Genomic DNA, 20,574 nt, shown 5'->3' with positions numbered 1-20,574 from the left:
CACGCACACACACACACATATATATATATATATATATATATATATATATATAATCAATACAACATGCAAGATCAACTCAATAATAAATCAATAATTTATTTTATATATTTATAGCTGAATATAATTTTATTTATTTACTTATTTGGCCATATTGGTTGTCATTCTAATCTGTAAAGCATCAGGAAGCTTATTGTAAAACAGTGAACGTGACTGAGTTTCAGGGAAGTAACTTCACCCTAACCTTTATCTGTACCTTTAAAGCTACAGCAGAAAACCACAGGTTTCTGAAGAGACATGCTCTGCAGAGTGAGGCGGATTTCCTGTGTTCTTTGGCTCTGATGCAAACACAGTACACGAAGACTGCTGACATGACAGTGTTATTTCAAGTAGCATCAAACAGACTCAGAAAAGAAATCCAGAAAGTAATTTTTATAGAAACTACTCCCAAACTGTTGTAACATACAGTAATGTTACATCAATGAAAGCATTTTATAGTAATAATGCCCAATCTATCATAATCTAATTGAACTGATAATCTAAAATATAAAATTATGTGTCAAAAACCTTGCAAAAATGGTCTAAATGGCTTATATTTTATGCCTATAACTACATTGATGGTATTTATCCAAATCTATCAACAGGATATTTTTGATGAAGTATCTGATGCAAGGCATGATGCAAGTTCATTCATTGATGTTCTTGATTGGACTTTGTAATCACACATAACCACTTCCTCGTTATGAGGTACATATGATTTTTATCTGCATGAAAAAAAAAGAAAAGAAGAAGACAACTATTCTGCATCCTGATCAGTCAAATGAAAGTATGCAATATATTGATACAAATGCATGATAAACCAATTCACCTCCTCTATAGTAATACAGTAGAATACAGAATTTTGTTCTGGTCCTCTAATATGATTGGCACTCCAATTAAGTGCTGATGTTTTCACTGTTTGTATCACAGTGCTTGTGTTCCCAGTCCTCCAGACCAATGTTAGTGGTGCAGAGAAACAAAGTTTGTTATTTTGCCTGCAGATGGCAAATTTGCAACCTATAAGTAGCATTGTTAAAAGCTATATGTGCAAGAATATGTACGCTGATTGATGTGATACCAGATTTGCAAAATGACAGTTGAATAAATTAACTGTGATATGACACTATCACCATCCCAGTTGCATGACTTCAACGTCACATAACTAAGCTTCCAACAAATCTTTATTTAAAAACATTTTACCTGAAATTTTGAGTTAGTATATTTTGCAAGAGTGTGATTATAAACACAATGAGGCTGTAAAGGCTGACTAGTGAGTAGATGAGTTAGAAGATGAGTAGAAGTCCCTGACAACCTCTTTTTCAAGACAATCACAAGGTGGTATTGCTGATGCATTTTATGTGTAGAACAAGCTTGTGTTAACCACATGTGTTATTTCAGATAATTAAACCCTATTCAAAATACCCACTGACTTTAGGACGATGAAACCAGAAATGCTAAAATGCTAACTCGTTTCTAGGTTTTGGCCTACAGAAATATGTCATCCCTGCAGCACTATATCCTTTGTAGTCTCTGTTAGTTTACATTAATAAAACTGACAGCAAGTCGTTTCAGTTAGGTACTTTTATTTATTTATTTTTTATCAAAAATGTAGCAAAAATGAGCAAAAATTGTACAAATTATTAGCTGTAACATTTGGCCTTTGAACATGAATACTTACTCAAATTCAAGTTCACGTTTTTTTATAAGGCACATTTAAAAAACAACAAGTGTTGTACCAAAGTGCTGTACAATTTTAAACATTATTAGGCAATAGATTTTATATTGCCTAATAATATTTAAAATTGTACAGCACTTTGGTACAACGCTTGTTGTTTTTTAAATGTGCAAAGCAAAACGCTAACTCGTAAGATAAAACCATAAGCAACTAAAAAGTCTATAATACTTACTGAAGAATTAAAACAAAAAAAGAAACACAAAACAGATGTAATGAATGCCAAGTTCCCGTGAAATATCTTTACAATCCTTGTTACGTCCATCATTAAATGTGTATTTTGGTGTAACTGAGACATTTTCTCTCTCCAGATGATGAGTTTGTGGGGTGTGACAGCATCTGTCTTGGTAAAAGTACACATTTTGGTTTAGAATCACGGTGCATCTCTTCCATTTGTTCAAGTAGGGGTAAGGGGGAAGTCGTGGCCTAATGGTTAGAGAGGCGGACTCGTAACCCAAAGGTTGCGGGTTCGAGTCTCGTACCGGCAGGGATTGTAGGTGGGGGGAGTGAATGTACAGCGCTCTCTTCTACCTTCAATACCACGACTGAGGTGCCCTTGAGCAAGGCACCAAGCCCCCAGCTGCTCCCCGGGCGCCGCAGCAAAAATGGCTGCCCACTGCTCTGGGTGTGTGTTCACGGTGTGTGTGTTCACTGCTGTGTGTGTGCACTTTGGATGGGATAAATGCAGAGCACTAATTCCGAGTATGGGTCACCATACTTGGCCACATTTCACTTTCACTTCACTTCACTTTCACTTCACTTAAGTATTAGAAACCATGTTTATGAAAGCCAAAAATGGCCATTGTAAATGACCAGTATTTGATCCCTTCACAAAGTTAAAAGGACAAAGGCCCTTTCCTAAATTGTACACTTCACATTGCTGTCTTGCGAACTTACAATGGCCGCCGCGTGCACGTGTCCGTTAAGTCCATAAGACCGTAGGGTCATCATTTTAGCTTTCAGAAGGGTGCTCATGAGCGCCCCCTTTGTGGCCGCTATGCACCCTCGATGCACACCTCTGCCGAGTCCGCACTGAGGTGAGCTCCACAGTATGCATAAATTCAAGGAATGATTGGAAATTCTAACAATATGGTCAATAAATTCTTAATCTTAATCTCTGTAAATTACTTGCTTAGTGGAGAAGAGAAGAAAAGCTGGTCACATTTACATGCTCTGTTAAAACTTTAAAAAGAAAAAAAGTACATGATTGGTAGGAAACAAGTTTCGATTTGAAAGCTTGAAACCAAAATATATACAGTTATAGGCCATCCAAGGACGCCATTTGTAAGTTGACCAGAGCTGGGCAAAGTACTAATAAAAGCCAATATGCTAGTAATATGCATGTTAATAAGCAACTAGTTGATGATGAGAATTGGTCCGTAAACTAAGGTGTTATCAAAAATTATATGTGGGAACTGGGAAGTTCTTGAGACCATTAAAACATATTCTTCTAATATCATTATTACTATACTTGGGTTAGTGATTTAAACTAAACCTTATCCTAATGGTGCGCTCCATTTGTACTTGGAAGTTGTAAAATCCAAGAACTTTTAACTGAAACACCCCCTCAAGTTGGAAGTCTGGTTTGGAAAGTTGGAGGAACCAAAACAACTTTGACTTCAGGCTGCTCATTGCATCAACAGAAGTGAAACACAAGTAATATACTGTTTATTAGCATGTCTGTTTGTTTGTGTCTACACAGTACACAGTACTATCCAACCTCTATCTGTGGACATGATACTTTGGTGCTGTCTGTGCAAAATATTTCTTTTTAATGTGTTTTGATCAACTATTGGTATCAATGGACGCGTCAATCTTGATTTTCCAACTTCTGTATTGGAACACGGTCAACTTGAGTGTGATGTCATTTCTATGTGCATTTGACTTTTCCTACACATTTGTGCTATAGTTAAAACTCAAATTATGTGGCTTGTTGAGTAGAGGTGAGCTTTTTTCTTACAACTCAGTCTTACAAGTTTTGCTTGGTGGATAATAAAAAAGGCTCAAACATTACATTGATGTTGGAAGTCATATTTTATCATAACTAGAGACAAGAATATTAGAGACTTGAGGGTGGGCTTATTTAGCCCAGTAGCAACAACCACTTAGCAACCGACCAGAACATCTTAGCAATGTGGTTTTGTAAATGAGCAAGCACCATTTACATTTTAAAGTTTCTTCAGAAAATGTAAAAACCTAGTTATATTTTGCTTTTTTTTTTTGACACGTGCTACTATTGGGTCTAAGCACACATTTCCCTTACAATGAAGAGACTGTAACGAGAAAACTTTAACCAAGGCAAACAAGAACCCACAAAAAGAGCAAAGGTAAACCAACCCCTCCACTGGTTTCATGTTTTTTGTTTCAGTGTGTTACTAATTCAGATGGCGCAGATATCAAACTTTATATTATGTAATGATAAAACACTTGAAGAACACCAGAGCCTATACAATGTAAGGTTATACAGACTATGGACATTTCCTTTAAAAGCACTTTTAAGTGGTTGGGTGTGTGCAGAGCGTGTAAAACCACATGCTCATTGCTCAGCTGTTCTGAGTACACATGCAATGCTGAGTGTGTTCTTTTACTGGTCATTTATTGGCATAGGTTTGTAATTTTATTTATTTTGTATTTTTTTACGGCATTGAAGCACTATGAAGTTCATACTGCAGTGTTGCAACATTGTTTTTTCATTCAAAAATAAAAGACATAGATGCATAACAATGTAATTTCCTCCAAACTGTATGGGAGCCAATCGAGTCATTGCTATTGCAGCCGATATGAAACTAGTTCTGCAATCTGCAAAGCCCCTACCCCAGTTTACCTATACAGACGGGAAGTGTCACAAACCAATACCCTGTGGAAAAAAAACAAACAGACCTATAATAGATCATGTTTTTTGACCGATCTCATATGATAAGATTTTATCTCATCTCAACTTCCCGTCTTTGCTCGGAAGGTCAGGGGGCAACATCAGTTACCACACTTGTGAGTATTCCTGGCAAGCACATTTCTGATTTAACATCTTTTTTTTTTTTTTAAAGTGTTCATTGATATGCCTTTAATATGCCTGGAGAGCACTTTAAATATGAGCCCTAGCCCCCCACTTTTACAGCAAACATCTTTTGTATCAGTTTGAATTGGTTGAAATGGTTATGGTTTCACACTTTTTTATGGTTGGTAAACCAGCTGTTGAAAACATTCAATGTCACAGAATAAGTCTGAATGTCACAGGCGGTTTCCACCACAGATCGAAGCTCATAGTGCTCATAGGTATGTGTCATTTTCTGTTACGATAATAAATCATTCATATGACTTCATTTATTCAATTAAAAATGTGGTAGAATGACTTTGGTATTTCCACCGAATACTACAAACATGAAAATAACATTTTTAAATAAAAAATAAAATGGCTAAGCACAAAAGGCGTTTTATGTGGCAGATAAAAGATTAATTAAAGATATAAAAATATTAATACTATGAGGCTCAAATTAACAATAATGTATGCTTTGTATATTTTTTTCTGAGGTGTCTTATTTTAGGCATATTGTTTTTAAAGCTGCTTTAGAACAATATTTATTTTGTATATTAAAGTGCAATATATATTTATGTGCTGTAATATTAAACTAAACTGAATTTAATGCGTGCCCTCTACATTTATCAAAGTAAGATGCCAAAATGTTACTGATTCATGTTCTTTTGATAATCAGTAGTACAGTAAATAGTAAAGGGTAACAGGTAAGGGTTTTGCAATAAGGTTCAATTTGTTATCAACTACCAATGACATTTGTTCCCACAGCATTTATAAAAAAAATAATTGAATGTCAATTTATATACTATTGTTTATTGTTCATTTGTGTTCATTCACATTTTAATTCATACAAATTTTGATCATAAAAAGGTATCAACAATCATAGGAATTAGCATTAAGATGAATTCATTTTCTAAAATAATTGTTCCTTGGTTATTATTATGGTATATACCCAGTAAAGTACTTTACTACTTATTTATATTTACTACTACATCATGCCTTATATCATCAACCAAATGATTATCTCCCCCACATCTAAAATCATATATCATAATGCCACAAAGTAGTTATTCAATCAAATAATAGCATTTTGCTGATAATGTAAATGTGTTTATTTATATGTTTATAAATGTGCATATCATTAATACGTTTATTTGTCTATTAATGTTAAAGCAGCGCATATTGTTAGTTAATACATTTGTACTAATGCCTTAGTTTGATCTATTACCAGCATTGTTATGCCAACACTCAATTTTCCTTTTTGGTCTAACCCTGTTAGAACACCTCTGGTTCTCTGATTATGAATTCTACAGCTGCGTTGCTGAGGTAAGACCAAACATCATCTCCAAATGTAGTTCAAACAGCAGAAAAAGAGCACTGAGAAAATGGGACATTGGAGAAAACTGAAATAACACACAACAGTCTATATATACACAAGTTCTGTCTGATCAAGATAGATGTATATCATTCATTTCTTTTTAGTGTGGAGAAGCACAGAACAGAAGCCATGATTGATGGCAATTACTGCATTATAACTGACAAGTGTTGTTCTCATACCATGTTCTTTGAAGAGCCATTTGCACCGAGAATGAAATATCTTTGTCTCTTTGTCATGAACAGGACTACTGCACAGCATCCATGGACTGGAAGGATATCTTACAGTATCCCTTATCTAAATGAGCTTGCATCAACCAGGTGAGGTCATATCACATGTATATTAGTCACATGTAAAAGAGGAGCTCTGCGTTGCTTATAGTATATTTCTCTTTTCCTTTTAAAGTGTGGATTTACTGGTTTCGGGTGTGCCACAGAAGGATGAATATTCTGAATATTCTGAATATTCTGGGTACTACAATTATGATTTGGATTCATCTGTATTGCCCTGTCGTTATGGAACTCACGGAGCTAGCATCCTCCCTGTGTTATATTCCCTGTTTTTCATTGTGGGCTTTCCGGGTAACATACTGGTGATCTGGGTAGTCTTGATGGGTGTGAAGCTGAGAAGCATGACTGACATCTGTCTTCTGAACCTGGCTATAGCTGACCTGCTTTTAGTCTGCTCCCTCCCCTTCCTAGCACACAGTGCCAGAGACCAGTGGATCTTTGGAGATGTTATGTGCACTATGGTTTTCAGTGTCTACCACATTGGATTCTATAGTGGGATATTCTTTATTGTTCTGATGAGTGTTGATCGATACTTAGCTGTAGTTCATGCTGTGTTTGCTTTGAGAGTCAGAACAAGGACATATGGGATCTTAGCCAGTGTAATCATATGGATCATTGCAGTTTCAGCATCCTTTCCTGAGCTGTTAAATCTCAAAACCACACAGATGAATAATTCAACTTATTGTACATATTATCCAACAAATAATCCAGATTCTAGTCATTATTCAATGATTATTGGCATCTTTAAAAAAAATGTCATGGGTTTAATTCTTCCGCTTATTGTGATTGGATTTTGTTACTCGATGATTCTGATGAGACTCCTGACAGCTCGCTCTTCCAGGAGGCAGGCCATGCGTCTTGTCATCGCGGTGATGGTGGTCTTCTTCTGCTGTTGGGCTCCATACAATATTGCAGCTTTTGTGAGAGCCTTAGAGCTGAGTAAACATATAACCCCACCTTGTGAGAGCAGCAAGGCAATCAGTCTAAGCCTGCAAATCACAGAAGCTTTGGCTTACTCACACAGCTGTGTGAATCCCTTTCTTTATGTGTTTGTGGGAGAGAAATTTAGGAAGCAACTTTTCAGACTCCTGTACAGGACACCCTTCAGCAGAGTGCAGTTCATGAAGAGCTACATTATACAGGCCACAGGATCTGTTTACTCACAGACCACTAGTGTGGATGAGAGATCAGCTACAGCAGTTTGAGTTAAAGAATAATTGGAAAAGGGAATACAGACAAAAAATGTAATAAAATACATAAGTAAACAAGTAAATCAATCAATCGATCAATCAATTAATAAATAAAGGATGTACTTGCCTAGTGAAGATGAGGCCCAGAATAGATGAGGCAAGTTTATAGATGAGCAGTTTGAGTGGAAGTTTAATCAGAAAGCTGTAAATAGATGAGGGCAAGCTTTGAACATTGGACTGTTCACGTTAAAAACAAGGATCATACAATGTCATTTACAAGCCTCATAGTGTTATTTGTGCATATATCTGTAAATGTTTATATTTATTTTTTATATGATCATTTAATTTTGGGTTGTTTTCTGGCAACTATATGTACTTTGTATTTTACATGTGCATACACACATACATGTATTTTAGTGTTACTGATGTTTTTGTTTACTGAAACTATATGAATGATCTTTTGTAAGAATACATAGCTTCAATAAAAATTTATGTAAGTTTGTGGCTCACATTGCAGAGTGATAATTTTACATTCCCAGTGATACACAGCAAGAAGGTCAGATGATAACACTTTACAATAAGGACCCATTAGCCAACGTAAGTACATGCATGAACTAATATTAAATTAACAATGAGCAATACATTTGTTGCAATATTTGTTAACGTTAGTTAAAGCATATATATTTGGGGCCACCTGCATTAACAGAGTTAATAGAGTTGACTTCAGAGTTCAAACACTCACAAAAACTCCCATTATAATCCCTGAAGCTTTTTACACTATGAAATGAATCTCTTACATCATACGCACATCTGCACTTTGTTGTTTCTGATAAGAGAATTCGCCAGTGAGCAGAATTCAGTCAGCGAGCGTTCGCACTGAACAAAACACCGTCATTTCAGCGATGACTCATCTGTACGACTCTGATTTGGCAATTGCATTCATAAGCTCAACAGAATCGTGTGTGATTTGTTAAAATGCGCAGCGCTGTAAAAACGCGTCTGTATCCGGCTCAGCTCCAGCCAAAGAGTGAAGGCAGATTTAAATTTAGCAGCTGATGATGTGCCGCACTGAACGTTCTAATCACAACGGTGTGACCTTATCAAGTGTACAAAAAGTTGTTCGGCTATTTATTTGTCTTTTGGAAACTGCAATCAAAATCCACTTTGCTCACGGTCTGAATGGGCATGATGCCTCTGATAGGGATAATCAGTATTACCTTTCAGTATCCATATAAAAAGTAGCATAGTACATATAAAAAAAAATACATATTAGATTTGTCTTAGCTCTTAATGCAAGCAGTCACTGTTAGTTTATGTTAACTCAGGTCCATTAAATAATATTAACAGATACAACTTTTGATTTTAGTAATGTATAGCCTAAGTAAATTTTAAAATTAACATTAAAATTTACTAAAAATAATAAATGCTTTAGAAGTATTTTTTTTTTCATTGCAGTTCATGTAAATATAATTTAAAAAAAAAAAAGTTGTTCGGCTATTTATTTGTCTTTTGGAAACTGCAATCAAAATCCACTTTGCTCACGGTCTGAATGGGCATGATGCCTCTGATAGGGATAATCAGTATTACCTTTCAGTATCCATATAAAAAGTAGCATAGTACATATAAAAAAAAATACATATTAGATTTGTCTTAGCTCTTAATGCAAGCAGTCACTGTTAGTTTATGTTAACTCAGGTCCATTAAATAATATTAACAGATACAACTTTTGATTTTAGTAATGTATAGCCTAAGTAAATTTTAAAATTAACATTAAAATTTACTAAAAATAATAAATGCTTTAGAAGTATTTTTTTTTTCATTGCAGTTCATGTAAATATAATTTTAATTTTTTTTTTTTTCTGAAGAAATGTTGTTTGAATAAGATTAAAAATTAAGCAACTCTGAGAGTGTATTATAGCCCGTTTGACACATTTTACCATTTGTATATTCAGAAAAAGTGCAATTTAAACACACACACACACACATACTTGCATTTTTGGTTTACGGGGACTCTCCATAGGCGTAATGGTTTTTATACTGTACAAACTGTATTTTCTATCACCCTACACCAAACCTACACCTCAACCTACCCCGTACAGAAAACTACTGGCAATTTTTTAATTTAATAAAACACAGTTTTGTATGTTTTTTAAGCCTTTTGTTTTACGGGGACACAGGAAGTGTCCTCATAAACCATGTTTACGTTGTAGTAACCATGTCATTATACACATTTTTGTCCTCATAAACCATATATACCAGTACACACACACACACACACACACTGGTTTCCATGTTTTATAGGGACATTCCATAGACATAATGGTTTTTATACTGTACAAACTGTATTTTCTATCCCCTTACCCTTAACCTAACCCTATCCCTAAAACTACCTCTTAAACAAAACCTTCTGGAATTTTAGATTTTCAAATAACATCACTTAGTATGATTTATAAGCTTATTTTACTTATGGGGACCAATAAATGTCCCCACAAGACAAGGATTTTGGATATTGCCATGTTTGTGTCCATAATGATGGTATACCTGAACCACACACATACACATCAGTCTATGATCACAGGCAAGGAAAGCAAAACCTGAATGCTCCCCATTGATTAAGCATATTTGCAAGCAAAATGTCAAAAATCATTTTGGGACATTGGGAGATTCATGTTTAAAGTAGATGCTGTAATTTTTGGACTACAATTGCAGCAAAATAACATGTACTGCACTCTTCACAAAAGAGGTAAATTATGTTATTTATATTAAAACACGTCAAAAAAACAACCCTAAACTCATGTAGAGCTGAAGCGATAGAAACTGGGTCACCGGCGTAACCACAGACCCCAGCCACTACTCCTCCACAAAAGCATGATTCAAATCGTTCTATATGTTTCTCTCACAATGAGCAGATTTTACATAGACTCAAACATAGATTTTCATCATAGCGGACATCATGATTCAGTCTAATATCCCCAGTACAGCCCTTCTAATGAGATGATGTGTATTATTCTCATATCTGACTAGTCAGAGTGATTAAGCTTTCACTAGCCAGTCAAAACAACATGTGATAGACATCACTCATTCACAGGACAGCACATTCATAATATCACACTGACACCTCCTGAGGGACTATCCCCATTACCATAATGAAACAGGTGCTTATTGTTTTTGCTCTCTACAAGTTTGGAAAGTATTCTCACAAGAGTCACAGACACGTTAAAAGTAAACATATGTTGTACTAAAACACAATGGCATTTACATTGGAAATTACAAGGCCCTTGCGATTTCTAGGCTGGACTACTGCCGTGCTCTTCTGGCTGGACTTCCATCATGCGCAATCAAACCTCTATAATTGATTTAGAATGCAGCAGCAAGACTGATCTTCAATGAGCCCAAAAGGGCCCACATCACACTTCTCTTTATCTCCCTGCACTGGCTTCCGGTTGCGGCTCGCGTCAAGTTCAAGACATTGATGCTTGCGTATAGAACAGCCACGGGCTCAACACCCTCCTACTTCCACTCACTCTTACGAGTCTCCACCCCCTCCAGAAGCCTGAGATCTACAAGTGAGCGACGCCTCGTGTGGTACTATCACAGAAAGGCACAAAATCACTTTCCCGAATGTTTTCGTTCACCGTTCCTGGCTGGTGGAATGGTCTTCCCACCCCCATCCGGAACGCTGAATCCTTTCGCCATCTGAAAACCCATCTCTTTCGTCAACATTTGACTGCATCCTAAAAAATTTAATAAATAAATATGGTTTTGTCTTTCCTTACCCCTCCCTGTCTAGCTTGTACTTATCTGAACAATGTCTGAAACTTTGTATTACAAGCACTTCCTGTGTTTATTTGCCTCTTTATGATGAATCGCTTGTTGTATTCCTCAGTTGTAAGTCGGTTTGGATAAAAGCGTCTGCTAAATGAATAAATGTAAATCTGTAAATGTAAATTACAAGGATTATCTATTAGAGACATGTAAAAATGTATGAGCTGATGTATGCACCAGGGGTGGAACGGTTCAACTTATTCACGGTTCGGTTTGTATCACGGTTTTAGAGTCACGGTTTCGGTACGTGCTATGTTTAGGGAAAAACTATACTGTCAAATAAAAAAATATGAATAATCTATCTAACTACAAGCAACAGCACAAATAAATACAATAGAGTAAAAATACAACTAAAATAAACAGTGATTTCAGTTTTTTTAGGTAGGTTTAACATTAGTAAACAGCATTGCATATTTGACTATAAATTAAAGATTAATCTTTATTAAAGTTACAAAAGCTATTCAATCAAGAGCAGTGAGAGTGAGTGATTTCCTTGTTGTTGCTGTATGATTAACAAAGTGCTGTCACTTTAAGAGAATGCACTGATCCGGTGCACTGATACAGTACGTTCAGCCGACTATGTCTGCTATAGGATACTTACCAAGACGGGCATTTTGACTGTAATTTTTGTGTGAATTTGTCCATTTAAACACAATACTTCAGAGAGAGCTTAATATTTGCGTGCGTTCTGAGGCGCGAGTTCACAAATCTTCTCACTGCGCGTGCGAGCTCGCGTCTTCTGGCTCTTAAATGTTTAAACTGGCAAGGCTTAATAAATTAGTTTAGCTTAACCACAGATATCAACGTGTGCTGTTCAGGTCTCACCCGTGCACGAGCGCTATCAGCACGATGACGGAATAAATGACTGCTCATATTCCAGCATACGGCATTCGCATTGAACAAGAGTGAATGGTTTGTCCACTTTTTTTTTCAGAATGCGCATCCATCCATCAACAGAAACATATATTAGCCGAACCCTATTTGTTTTACGTGTTGTTTTATTTATTTATTTATAACAAACCATATAACAGATGCGTTGTCAGATTTAAATTGAACCGCGGTCCCAGTGCGTGCCGAATCGTGTGTGGAGAACCGTACGGTTCGATTTTTTACCGAGAACCGTTCCACCCCTAGTATGCACACACCTCTATCATTTCTTAAAGAAAAAACTGGTTGAGGTTTATCCAATACAACCCAAACCGTACCATGGTTTGAACCTCATCCGTCTGGGTAACAGTAATGAACTGTCATACTCAACAAATTATTACATTCTAATCATTATTAAATCAAGATTCTAATCCTTATTCAAGGATAATTAGTATATTTAAAATGAATGACATGGGTTTAATTCGTCCTCTTTTGATGATTGGATTTGTCACTCACTGATTCTGAACACTCCTGACAGCTCGCTCTTCCTTAAGGCAGGCCATGCGTCTTGTCACCACAAAAACTGTGACTGGACATCAGATATGTAGAAGTAGGAGTATGATGTTGGGCTGTAACACTGGGTTGTCATTTTACTTTGATTTGTGAAATTTAAATGACAAAACTCACCCCAGTAGTGGGACAGGATGTCACAACAGTACTCTTTGTACCTAATTTACACAGTTTAGGGATGTAGGTTGTACATTACAAAGCTAATTTTAATGTGGTCTTTTTATGCTATATGTATCTTATTATGGTATATTTAAAGTTCAAAATCATATTATTTCTCTCATACTGTACTTTGCTGCAGCACCTCTTTCATTATACAAATTTGTGTCCTCATAAACCACACACACACGTGCACACACACACACACACACACACACACACACACACACAAATAAGGAAACCAGGGCTAAACAAAGGAAAATAACAAAACTAGATACCTATGATATGTGACAGACACAGGCGTCATAACTGGCATTTAGATGCATTATTTCCAGCTACTTCTCAATTTTTGCTTTGGAAACTAAAACAGTTCCAAATGATCAATGGAGAGAACCATAGTTTAGGCATACAAACACAGTCACTGCATAAGTGAAATTGCAGAAATTGCGTACTGTAAGAGTATAGAACTATATTTGACAAAGAACTTTGTGCCTGTGAAAAAAGTATGTTGTAGAACTTACAAAAGTATATGTTCTAGACATACTATATCTGCAATGTTTGCATTGTAATGTGACATACAATGTCACTTTCTGTTGCCTCATGGAATAGTAAAGTGTCCATCGGATGGGTGTTTCCCTGACTCTGGATTAATCCCTGTGACCCTATAGGAAAAGTGGTTTGGAAAATGAATACATGGATTGTTTCATTAGAGTTTACTTTATTAAACATTCATTACTCCCAAAAAAAAACAAAAACATACATAACATAATACAGGATCTGGTTGTACAAAGTAGAAAAGCATGGTACCCCACATTTAGAAATATTAAATTAAACTGTAACTCGACTCACTGTGTACATCTGGTAGAAGTCAAACACACGTTTCATTACACAGAACACTGTCATGCAACAAAAATAAAGGTCTGTTACGGGTGCTTCTCATTGCTTCTCTCGTTTTTTCATTTTAGCAAGACTTTTTTTCTCTGCAGTTGTATTGTAAGTCATTTCAAATGAAAAGTATCAGCACAGTGGCAACTGTTTATGCAGGTGTCGCCTCCTTTCGGTCTTCTGTGCAAAAGCAGATTGGAAACAGATAAAAACCAGCACTAAAGCCAGAAGAAAGTCTTCTTCTTCTTCTTTTTTTTTTGGCAATTTGAATACACATATGTTAGCAAATCAACATGGCACATTAAATCCATCAATTTTAAAACATCACAGGAAAAATCAGTAAAAACAAACTGACATTGTAAAGCACCTTGTAACTTTGTTTTGAAAGGTGCTATATAAATATAAATAAATAAACAAACAAACACTTTCCCTGATACCAGACTTTATCTTAACTTTTTTCTCCTTGTTTCACGCTAGCAACCATCACATCACTTTTTTTTTTTTTTAACTATGGCATCAATATTGGAAGTCTGGAGAAAGGACAGAAAGACAAAAGACTTGCAGAAGTGACTGAAAAATCAGTAAAAACAAACTGACATTGTAAAGCACCTTGTAACTTTGTTTTGAAAGGTACTATATAAATATAAATAAATAAACAAACAAACAAACACTTTCCCTGATGCCAGACTTTATCTTAACTTTTTTCTCCTTGTTTCACGCTAGCAACCATCACATCACTTTTTTTTTTAATCCATTGTGCTTTAGCACAGTGGAATCTACATATAGAATGTACTGTATAGCTAGCTTACATATAGATATATTTTGTGCTTGATTTCAAACTTGACCCATCTTTACGGTTTCCATGTCCCAGAAAAATGTGCAGGCCAAAATCAACTCAAATACGTAAAAAAACAAAGGACATCAGAAAAAAAAGGGCTAGTTTTCTATCACAACAGGGATTCTTGTAAAGGACACATTTAATATTGTTTTAATTTATTCAACGTTTTAAACCTTTGAATAATTTTAGTTAAAGGCTTGCTTATTTGTAGTAGAGTTATGTGCACATTTAATTATTATTATTATTATTATTAATAATAATAATATTTAAATTATTTAGTTACTGAATCTTGCTATTTATTTATTTATTTATTTATCAATGGACAAAATCTTTTAATGTGCCTTAAAATCCCTGATATGTAATTCATGTAATCTCTAGTTTGTCAGACCCCCAAGGCTTCTAAAAAAGTGGTCTGTAGGTTGCAGGGTTATTATCGTTAACTAAAATAAAAAAAGAGATTACTATAGGCGTAATGGTTTTTATACTGTACAAACTGTATTTTCTGTCGCCCTGCACCAACCCTACACCTAAACTTACCCCTCACAGTAAACTATGTGCATTTAGATTTTTGATCTATTGAATGCAAAAAAGATTTAAGGCAGTAGACAGCATTGTCCTTTTTGCATACAGATTTAATTACAAGCAGACTGCATAATAACACAGTTAATTAATATCACAGTATTTGTTTGCTTAATATAATTTGACACTAATTAATTAGACAGTTATAAATATACAGTTCTGCTTATGTTAAATGTTTGTCATTTTAAATAAATAATATTTAAATCATAATATTCAAATATGAACAAAATACTAAAAGTAATAACTTATATCAAATACGACATTAGTACGCCAGATATTTTAAGTGTTCTAATATTAATTAAAATTCAGTTATTTTCTATGCACATACTTTTGCAAACCCAGTCTCTTGAGGAATGCAATTTTTGATTATTTCTGTACAAGACAAATCAGGAAGTTTGCTTGAGTGATTTGACATTTTATTTAAATGACTCCAACCAGCCTGAATTATTTTCACTCGTTAACATGTTGGTTTGAAACGTCATTAAGTTCTAATATTGCAAAAACGATAACATTTCATTTGCATGCTGTGCCGGCTGTTTGCTGTAGACTAGATTTGAAGTCTAGACTATAATAACAAGGCTTAAAAGATTATTTTGTTCAATTTTGTTAAATAAAAACTTGAATATAAAAAGTTGCTTCATACCTACATTATTATTGTTCCAATATTTTGCACAGGAGTAGAATTCATTAAGATGAATAAGACTCTTACCTTTTAAACATTGACTTTTTGAAGTATTTGATGTATTCTATGCTTCAAGATAAACTAACCCTAGGACAGTGTTGTTTCCATGGCGCAGAACTGCCAGAACTGAGAACTTTGTATATTATCTTAAGGGGTAAAATAACCTATCTGTGTTCAAGGAAGATATCTGATCAAATCATGACCGCACTTATAAACCACAAATATAGCATTCTGATAATGCACTGACACTCATCATAGAATTATTAGACCACTTGAATTATTCAAGACTTCTTGAGCTAGTTAAAGTGTGCCTCCTGGTGGTACAAGCTTTATGAAGCACTTTTTTAAATAACTGCACACAGTCAGAGATGTCTAAATACCCCATTATTATGTCAGTCAACAGACAACTTATTTCAAACCCAAATTAGCAAAAGACAAAAATGAGTCATGGAAACTGTTCACACTATGTTCACGATTTCTTAGAAAGCAATCTGAGGGGAAATCTTGATTCATACTTATGGAAGTTTGAATTTTCAGTATGAACGTTTTATTTTCAGTATGAAAGGTTCATAGAGATCATTTCATTTTATTCGGTTGGTTATCTTACACCTCAAAGCCAGGGCTGGGCCACTAAATGGAATTATTTGAACGTCAAAGTCAAGAGTTTGAAACGTGAAAACAGTGGCACATTGCGTTTCTAAAGAAGAACAGGCTGTACGTGTGGGTGCCTGCAGAACAGCATTAGACAGTTTAAACACCAACCTTCTCCTCACACCTCATAAAAAAACAAAGACGTTATATTCACACAATCAGACAAACAACCACAGATGCGGCAAGTGTCAAAAACAGACGTGAATAAACTCACGAACCTTTCTGTAAAAGGCATAATTTTTCTTTCTTTAAATACAAGTATGCCTACATGCTCCCATGAAGACAAGTACAAAACCGGTTTACATTTTTTTTAAGTCAATACCTTAACTGGATAAGTCTTTTAAAGAAAAATTAAATAGTTTTTTTTTTTTTTAAACTAATGTTCCTGTAAATGAACAATTTTCCCATGCAATTAACAGGACACCGGAAACCAGCATGCATACTAATTACAATAAAAGAAGTGACCGTGCAAATGCATTTTATTGCCTGTTTGGTTAATAAAATATGCACGTATGGATACTTGATATTCTTTTTGTTCTGTAAAACAATACATTTTAATGCATTTACGGTTCCCTGCGCATGTTGAGACCACCGCGATAAGATCAGGGGAAGTTTAATTAGTCATTTATCGGTTTTGGGATCTTTCCAAAATCGCAGCACCTGCAGATGCAGTTTTCACACCTGTTTCCTCAGCCGCTCCTGATGGTTTTCACATGGTCTGGGTGAGGTCTCGAGAGACGTAGACGTAGAAAATATGTAAAAATACTAATCTTCAGATCAGCGTAGTTTTATACACCAGCTCAAACTTACTGTACGGCAACAGTGCTGTTGAGTAATCCCCCCCCACACACACAAACACAAAATGGAGAAACACTTTATAAACAAAGACACTGGACTAGTTGTACGAATAAAATGTTTCCGATTTTTAATCTCAAAAATAACTGAGGGTAAAGTAACTTATGTACAGCACAGAATGTGCAAACATGTATGGTTTCTGTACAAAGAAATATACATGCAAAATTAATATCGAGTCAAAACATTCAAAATGACATTGCTATGTAAAAAACAGGGCGTCGCTACTTCCAGTTTTTTTTATGGTGTCTGTACATCTATACATTATGAGAAACTAACTTAAATAAAACATGAAAAATTATACTAACATTACTGACCCAGCATATTATTTACCTCCTTTATATTCAGCAATAAAATAACTGCAACTAGGTTTTAGTGACAAGGGTTGTTATTTTGGATTATTAGACCACTGCAACTTGCCTCTTCAACTTCAACCCACAATATGGAGGCAATTAACTTGCTACTTTTTCCCCGTACAACAGGTACAGTACACGGGGAACGATTCATCTCATTGTATTTAAAATAAAGTGAACTGAAAACAAAGAATAATTCATTTAGTCATGCAAACTTACATTAACAGACTAGGCTACTGCTACAATGAGCAGATATGGAAATAAAAATTCCTAATAATCTGACAATATGAAGCACTACTTCAATTAAATTCGATTAACAAAAACCGAACAAGACACAATAAATAAATCAACAATCAATACAAGTAAACTCCTGCTCCAGGAGTCAGAACTGCATTCATAACGTATTGTTACAAATTATAACCACCAAACAGGGAGAAGAAGCATTTAGGTACATGAGGATTAACTTTGGTATAACGATAAAAATAACGACATTCATAAGTGTGACAAAGACACAAATGATTTTTCACCAATGAGGCTTAAGCTTACAAAATAATACTGAACACAGAAAACTCAGCAAAAGAGCCACGGATACATCATATCTCAACTCGCAGTGGCCGATACATGTACTTAACAATGTTGATTTAACACGAATCATTATAAATAGCTGCAAAATGTTAAAGCCCCAACATTGCACATTTCAACAAGTTACAAAGAGTACACACATCTGCTGTGGTTACCAACACTTCCTGCCTTCGGCGGCTTTCCAGTTTGTATTCTAACTGGTCAGTTGAAAGTCATGATCAGCCAATGAGAAAGCATGTCAAACACGGCAAATTAACATGAATGAAGGCAGGTCCAGTTTATTTACAACATAAGGCTGATAGACAGACGCGAATTGAAATGAAAAGCTTGTCTTTTACTCCCCTTGTGCGAAAGAGTTGCAGCTGTTAAAAGTTGTTTCATTTGTTATGCCTGATTTCCAATATGACGGTATGTTTATCAAACATGGAACTTGAGATGAACGCCATAATGTAACCTATTTTACTTCCCTTCAAATCTTTAAATAAGCTTTTTATTTGTATCATCTTTACTGTGCTTCTATACATGGGTTGTACAAAATGTAATCTTTCCTGAATGTAGCTATTCAAATTACAGTACTCCACTGAAACAACCTGACTGAAATACTGTCTAAAGCTTTCTGGCTCAGGGAAAAAACCTTCAAAAGAATCCCCCTCCCCCCCCCCCTTCTTAATTCACATTTGTTTCTGGTGAGTTTTGTCCATACAAAGAGAGAACATGTACATGTAGCTGAAATGATTTTTTTGAAGGGTTGGAAAAGGGGACTTCAGAGTTTTGTCAGCAGCAGTTACAGTAACAGAGACCCAGAACCATTTCAGAATGACTCTAAAAGGAGGATGAGATTTCCTATTTATAACCTATACTTTCATTAATAGAACGGCAGGAGAACTAGCTTACAATTGGATTTCCACTCTACGTCTCTCTCAGGTCTGGCTAAGTAGGCGACTACGCAGGAATGCTTGGAAACTGGCCACGGGTCGCAGGTCGTTCTGATGTTTCCTCCGCTCTATAAAAGAGATGAGTCTGGAAGTGTCGAGGCGAGCTGCGCCAGAGGCCGCGTTGGGCTGCAGCCATGGCTCCTCACGCAGGCAAACCTGCGCAGAGGGACGTCTGCATGGCTCGCCTTGGAGTAAGATGCATACGAAGTCCCTCGCTGCCTGACTCACGCTGCGGAAGTAGTCCTCCGGGAAGCTGAAGTCGAGACGGCAGATGTTGAGGCAGGTCTCCTCGACACTCTCGTCCAGGAAAGGGGAAGCCCCACTGAGCATCAAGTACGCCAACACGCCTAGACTCCAGAGGTCAGACGCCAGAGCCGCTGGTTCACCCAGCACCAGCTCAGGGGCGGAGAACTCTGGGCTGCCCAGCAGAGGGTGGATGTAAGGGGTGTTGGAGAGATGTGCTGCATCACCGTAATCCGTCAGTTTAACTAGAGGCTGGGTTGACGTTTGCTCGATTAATACATTCTCGGGCTGAAAGATATAACGCAGATAAGCATGGGATAACAGACACATGACAGGTTCAAATTATAAAAATAGAAATTAAATAGCACACTTGACTTCAGAATGATGTAATCCAGTCAAGTATTCAAGCAAAGTAGTCTCTACTTAAAATACTTCACAAAATTGAATTATTCAGTAGTATAGGGAAGATGGGATAAAATGACCTCCCACCTTATTTTTCTTTTAACCACAGATGTCACAAAATCTCTAGGAGTGGCAATATGATACACCACAAAGACTTGCTGTCCTGGTCACAGATGCGCCAGCTAGACGTGCACCAACAATATGTCCTCTTTTGAACTCTGATATGTCTCCCATTATGTTGTGTGCATTGCGATAGTTTATGTAAAACTGTGCTACTGCTCTGCTAATTCAACCTTCACACTCTGCTCTTACTGGTGGAATGTGCAATCAGTGAAGATTAGCCACCAGGCTGCACAAATATAGCCATGAAACCGCCAACACTATATTGGCCAGTGTTTCAGTTTCATTGTCCAACCCCTGTATATATATATATATATATATATAAATATTAGTGCTGTCAATCGATTAAAAAATAACTAATTAATCACACATTTTTCTGA

The 20,574-nt window shown here is 35.9% G+C and overlaps 2 protein-coding genes across 2 annotated transcripts in view; one reads left to right on the top strand and one right to left on the bottom strand.

Annotated features, from left to right (window-relative positions):
* The first annotated feature begins 6,081 nt into the window (after positions 1-6,081).
* LOC107751875 (C-C chemokine receptor type 5-like) lies at positions 6,082-8,042 on the top strand. The gene is made up of 3 exons (XM_016567641.1): positions 6,082-6,125; positions 6,420-6,494; positions 6,580-8,042. Exons 1-3 carry the CDS (start codon positions 6,100-6,102, stop codon positions 7,667-7,669), a joined length of 1,191 nt encoding a protein of 396 aa, XP_016423127.1. The 5' UTR covers positions 6,082-6,099; the 3' UTR covers positions 7,670-8,042.
* A 9,588-nt stretch (positions 8,043-17,630) lies between these two features.
* LOC107751902 (triple functional domain protein-like) overlaps positions 17,631-20,574 on the bottom strand; it is a 162,369-nt gene continuing 159,425 nt past the window's right edge. Inside the window, exon 59 of the mRNA XM_016567674.1 lies at positions 17,631-19,960. Coding sequence (XP_016423160.1) covers positions 19,415-19,960 — 546 coding nt within the window. The 3' untranslated portion in view covers positions 17,631-19,414. The remainder of the gene's footprint in view (positions 19,961-20,574) is intronic.

The sequence above is a fragment of the Sinocyclocheilus rhinocerous genome, unplaced genomic scaffold (genome assembly GCF_001515625.1).
Source record: "Sinocyclocheilus rhinocerous isolate Xijiao unplaced genomic scaffold, SAMN03320098_v1.1 scaffold752, whole genome shotgun sequence".
Lineage (NCBI taxonomy): Eukaryota > Metazoa > Chordata > Actinopteri > Cypriniformes > Cyprinidae > Sinocyclocheilus > Sinocyclocheilus rhinocerous.
The sequence above is the reverse complement of the archived record's forward strand: the minus strand, read 5'-3'. Positions and strand labels throughout refer to the sequence as shown.

Bases quoted from the DNA above. Each gene is read 5' to 3' on its own strand.
- LOC107751875 (XM_016567641.1), top strand. From the start codon at position 6,100: ATGAATTCTACAGCTGCGTTGCTGAG. The intron at 6,126-6,419 runs GTAAGACCAAAC...TGTCATGAACAG, and splicing joins TCTACAGCTGCGTTGCTGAG to GACTACTGCACAGCATCCAT. The intron at 6,495-6,579 runs GTGAGGTCATAT...TTCCTTTTAAAG, and splicing joins AATGAGCTTGCATCAACCAG to TGTGGATTTACTGGTTTCGG.